A 6,073-nucleotide genomic window follows, 5' to 3' on the forward strand; every position below is an offset into this window, starting at 1 on the left:
CTGAGACTCTTTAGCCTTGAACCCTACAAAGAGGATTATCTTTCTTCCAGAAAGCATCTGCCATGTGTTTGGTTGGACCCATGGCCAGAGAAGGACAGAAATCCAGGGAGGACAAGGGTTTGGAGGGCAAGCACCTGGGTGTATAGAGCTGAAAGATAAGGACAATGTAGATGAGATTCAGGATCGCTATTATGGGGTGAATGTCAACAAGAAACATCTACAAAACCAGGAGATTTGGCTAGAAGCTCATGCCCCAGGAGGTAAATTTTCTACTTTTCTTCCATTACACAATAGGATATAAGAATACCTGATGGAAAAATGAAATAGACAGGTAAAAAGGCTAGTTATGAATGAATTTTAACTCTGCCAATGTTTTTTGGGTCTTTCTTGGTAATAGGCTCTATGCTAGACCCAGGGTGGGAGATGAAAAAGTAACCAAAAATGTCTCCATCCTTTGGAAGGTTTCAGTGTATGTGAACAAAACATAAATTCTGAAAAAAATGCAGAGTATTTCATCATAAGGCCAAGTGTCATAATGTTACAATAGAGGTGCAAAGTACAATGAGAAAACAGGGTATGAATCCTGACTTCCATCTGAAAAATCAGGAAAAGCTATCCAGAAAAAAGACGGGATTTAAGTTTGGACTTTATAAAATGGATAGACTTGGACAGACAGGATATGGAAAGCTTTACATGTCAAACATAAGAGTTTGGCATTTATCTTCTAGACAAAAAGAGCATTGGAAGAGTTGTAAGCATTGTGGAGAGTAGGAGAAGGCTGATCTGGTTGGATTTACATTTAAACTACTGTGGTTGTTATGTGAAAAGTAGATTTAGTAGGATCAAGGGTGGATTCAGAGAGAAGGGATAAAAGATTATTTTGCTAATCTAAGCAAGAAAGGAGTGCATATCGCGATCTGGGACAGTGCCCGTGGCAGCGAGGAAGAAACTACTTCAAAAGGCTCTTGGAAAGTAGAATTGGCAGGATTTGGTAATTTATTGAATGTAGGGAGTTGAGGGGAAGGAAAATGTCAATGACTAACTTTAGCTTTTGGGCTTAAGAAACCGGGTTGTGCCATTAACTTACATAGGGGGCAGGGGAAAAGGAGGAGCAGGTTTAGAAGAGTTCAGTTTTGAACATTAAGTCTGAAGTGCCCAAGGAACTTTCAAGCAGAGGTTCCAGCCGGTAGCTGGATATATAAGGATCTGGAACTCTAAGGAGGTTGGTTTTCACGTGGTTACCAAGTAAACCACGCTTCATCACAACTGGGGCTTAGGAGTCTTTGGCAGATGGCTACTAAGGCTAGAAAGTTTGGGGGAATAGAGGCAGAAACAGAACCATCTAAGGGCCCCCAAATTGTGTCTTACCTAGATATAAATAAATACTTCTTTCCATTTTTTCTTGCAGCTTGAACCAATTTGATTGTTTTCCCCTATCTAGCTGTTTGATCTTGGTCACTTTCTCTTCTCCAGGACTTGGTTTCCTCAACTATAAAAGTAAGATACTAAGTTTTCATAGTGTTCAGGTATAGGATGATATGCTTTTATAGACAGCCTGTTGTTCAATATATTTAGACAAGATAGTAATATCTACAAATTTCATGCATCTTTTCAAATTCTGAGGGCTAGCCATGGACTGACTAATAAATTAATTCAGGTTCTATTCACACTTGTGTTGTCTGTTGGAAGTATGTTCAGGCTTGGCTCATCTATAATTTGCATACAAATAGTCCTCTTAGTATTTACATACAAAAGAAATCACTGCTGTAATTCAGGCCTAGAATTCCCACTAATCAATGGTCCATTGTCCCTTACAAAGAATCTTTCAAATCCTACTCTAATTAGCAAACCTAGTCTCTTGTTTGTCTGAGCATTATTATCTTTAACATTTACCCTTATAGGGGTGCCTGGGTGGCTCAGGCAGTTAAGCTTCCTACTTTGGCTCAGGTCAAATCTCACGGTTCCTGGGTTCGAGCCCCAGGTCCAGCTCTGTGCTGACAGCTCAGAGCCTAGAGCCTGCTTCGAAATCTGTGTGTCCCTCATCTCTCTCTGCCCTCCCCCACTCTAGCTCTGTCTCTCTCTCTCTCTCTCAAAATAAATAAACATTAAAAAAAATTAAAAAAAAGATTTACCCTTATAAATCTCAATAATTGCACATGTGAATTCATATATAGGCTCACATTTTATAGCCTCACAGTGGCACTGATGGTACACAGCATTTGAAGAACACACATCTAGGAGTCCTCTGAGTCCTTTTGAAAAATATGGACTGAATTTAATTCAGCCTAAGGGATACCAAGTAAACCCTCCACATAAACCCATGAATGGTAAAGCAAAGACTTTTGCATCTTAGTTGCCTTTCATGCTCTCTTCTATAACTTATAGTCAAATTACGCTGTTTTTTAACCTTATCATGGAATTATTTTAATTTTTGACTAGTGTTGTATACCAGTTTACAACTCAGATTGACATATTCATACCTACATACATATTTCCCTCTTAAAATATTTCTTATCAGACAGTTGCTTCAGACAATACACATTATTTTCTCCACTTAATTTCCTATTGTGTTGCTGTTTATCTAAACAACTACTTCTAAACACTTAGAGCAATTCAATTGTTCTTAAAAAGGCTTTATTTGCATGCGAGGAAAACACTATGAATAGAACTGTAGGCAAATCTTCATAGAACATATTACATTCTTGAGACACAGAATGGAAGATTAGGGACTCTGCTTCAATATTTTCCATAAGGCAGCTTTTACTTCCTGGTTTCTCAAGCTGTAGATGAGAGGATTTAACATGGGGATCACCATTGTATAAAACACTGAAACCATCTGATTTCCTACTTGGGATCCACGTTGTGAGGGCTGCAAGTAAGTGTACATAGTTGTTCCATAGTACAGGCCAACAGCAGTCATGTGGGAAGCACAGGTAGAGAAAGCTTTTTGTTTGCTGGAAGCTGAAGGAATTCCCAGGATAGTCATTAGGACAGAAATGTAGGAGACAAGGATCACCACAATGGAGGTGACCAGGGTGAATCCCCCACAGCCAACAACCAGTATCTGCGTGATCCAGGGGTCTGAGCAAGCCAGTGCCAACAGTGGAGGGATGTCACAGAAGAAGTGGGGAAGGACACGTGGTTGGCAGAATGACAGTTGTGTGATGGAAGCTGTCACAGAAACCATGTTAACTAACCCCCCAAAGTAGCATCCTGCTACCAAGAGGAGACAACGGACTCTAGACATCGTGACATGGTAGAGCAATGGGTGACAGATGGCAGTGTATCGGTCATAGGCCATGGAAGCCAAAAGATTGCATTCAGCAGAGGCAAAGATAACGAACAAGCCCATTTGAGTCACACATCCAAGGAAAGAAACAGCCTGCAACTTAGATAGCAAATTTGCTAAAGTCTTTGGGATCGTGATGGAAGAGAAACAGACATCAAGAAGGGACAGATTAGAGAGAAAAAAGTACATGGGAGTATGAAGGCAGGGACTGACTCTGATCAGGATCACCAGGCCTAGATTCCCCAACATAGTGACAGTATAAACAATAAGTAAGACTCCAAATAGCAGCACTCCAAGCTGAGGGTTGTCTGTCAAGCCAAGAAGAATGAAGTCCGTCACCATGGATGAATTCTCCATCAACCCAAGCTGGGTATTATTCTTGACTAGTTAAGAGCTCTTTAGACATGCTTTAAGTGAGGAAATAATGGGAAACTAGATGATATGGATAACACAGTCCCATTCAAAACCCATAAATCCACAACACTCTCTAACCCTTCCCCTCATCTATATTCTCACATTAAATGCTTTCCCAAATAGTATCATTATTTCCCAAACATAATATTGAGACAGTGAAGATGGGAGGAAAAAAGGGGAAGGAGAAAAATAAGTAAAGAAAATTCAGAAAGTAAAAAGAACACAGATAAGGAAGAGAATAAAGGTCTAGGATGCAAAAAGCACTGAATATTTGTTGAAGTAATGAATGAGGGAGGGAGAAAGAAAACAGGTGTCATCAAGAGATGTTCTTCACTGATACAGGGCTACAAACTAAGAAAATTTGGGGGTAAGGAATTCCATCTCACTCTCCTCCACTTTTCCAAATCAAGCCCAAGGAATTATTGCAGATAAAATAACAAGAGGATAAACATGTCAACTGACTTCATCTTGACAGACAAGTCTCCTTCTTCAGGTTTTGTGACATTATTTCTGAAACAGTGGAAGTCATCAATACTTACAATTCTGTTTGATCAGAAGAGGGTTTTCTGGGACCTTGATCAATTCTTCACCAATAGATTGTTGCAGAATTGAAATGTTTCTAAATGACCCTCAGAAACCTAATTCAAGTCTGAAGGTACCATTTGGATCCTGTGAAAGAGCAACCAAAGGATTCAGGCAGCTCCTGGCTGATCATCACTTTACTGATTCCTTTAACCATGCATGAGGCAAAAATAATGCAGCTGTGCAAAACTAGCTATGAATTCCACAAAGATTTGTCGGTCAGATCCATCTGAGCAAAGGACCAGGTCACAAAATGGTTGGAGTCAGATGGCACTGAGGCTGAGTGCATGAAGTCTACGTCTCTCTATTGTCTCTATGTCTCTCTATTAGGATATCTCTAATACAGGCTGGCTGCCTCATGAAATTGCCTGGGTCTTGTTCTGGATGAAGCACCAGGCAAGAGAAAGGATAAATCCATGAAGATTTATCTCCATTTATAGAATCTAAACTAAATCAGAGTCCCTGTGGTTCACTGGATGGTCATCAGTAAGGGGTTTCTAGAAGGGATTCCTATATTTGGTGAGAGGCTAGGCAAGGAGACTTTGGAGGGCTCTCACAACTTTGATTAAAAAGAAAGACAGGTGTAAAAAAAAGACATGTGTGATTCAATTCACCAGAAATCAAAGGTTCTTTATTTGGTGTAGTTAAGATGTCTGATTCTGGAGCCATATGGACTTATTTGAATCCTGGCTTAGGAGATCACTGGTTCTGCAACTTAGGACTTGACCTACTGAGCTTTAGTTTACTAATCTGTAAAAGAAGGACACTATAGGACCTATGTCATGGGGCAATAGTAAAAATTAAATGAAATATTGCAAGTAAAGCATTTGGTGTATATTAGGTGCTTGCTGAATTCTTTCTTCATTCCTTCATGACCACTCCTACTTATATACTTATTACTTTTTTTTTCCTCTCCATTTCACCAAATGGGAGTGGAGGTATTGTGTGTGCACGTTATTACCATTTTGGATCAATAGCAGTGAGCTCTAGAGAGACTGGCTGAAATATGATGTTCATGCTCCACTCTCTAACCATCCCTCAGACAATGCACACATGCACGCATGCACACACTCACACACACAGTTTGACCAGAGCAGATGTAAGAGGCATCTTTTACTTGTACTAATAATTCACTCTTTAGGGTTCTACCGAAACTGTTAGAGTTAACTGCTGCTGCTGCTGCTCAGCACAGCAGCCTGCCCAGGGGAACATTCGGCAACTTATACCTCCAAATAGGGAGACCGGAGGAGAAAATACTGGGTTGATTGCAGATAATGTAAAGAACACTGCTTTCAGAGACCAAAGACCTGAGTTCTAGTCCTGGCACTAATCTGTGTTGTTTTTCCATGGAAAAGTCACTTCACCTTTTGGAGACCCCTATTTTCTCATCTCGAAAACAGAAAAAACAATACCCGCTATGCCTCCCTTTTAGGGCTGGCATGAGGATCAAATAAGATAATGAATGTGAAAGCACTCTGTAAACTCTGAACGGTGATACAATACACATGGAACGGATCCCTATTATTATTCCATCATGGAAGGTGGGAGAGGGAGGAGGAACGCATCAATATGATCATTTTCTGCTGAGTGCTTCAGCTCCTGCTTACAGAGCTGCACTCTTTGCCCTCCCACTCACCCCCTACACACACATCATCCGCTCTGCCTCTCCACTGTGCAAGTTTCAGCCTGTGAAGGTTTAAACAAACAGCTCGCGGCTGTACGTGTAACTTGAGTCATAAAAAAGACAGGTTTTCAATGTTAGTTTCACATTCTCGTATCAGTTTTAAA

General features: G+C 40.4%; 1 protein-coding gene across 1 annotated transcript; it reads right to left on the reverse strand.

Moving 5' to 3' along the window:
* Positions 1–2,722: 2,722 nt before the first annotated feature.
* Positions 2,723–3,783, reverse strand: LOC106981562 (olfactory receptor 1052-like). Its single transcript, XM_015079704.2, has one exon. It carries the CDS (start codon positions 3,644–3,646, stop codon positions 2,723–2,725), a length of 924 nt encoding a protein of 307 aa, XP_014935190.1. The 5' UTR covers positions 3,647–3,783.
* Positions 3,784–6,073: the final 2,290 nt, after the last annotated feature.

Source organism: Acinonyx jubatus, chromosome X (assembly GCF_027475565.1).
Source record: "Acinonyx jubatus isolate Ajub_Pintada_27869175 chromosome X, VMU_Ajub_asm_v1.0, whole genome shotgun sequence".
Classification (NCBI taxonomy): domain Eukaryota; kingdom Metazoa; phylum Chordata; class Mammalia; order Carnivora; family Felidae; genus Acinonyx; species Acinonyx jubatus.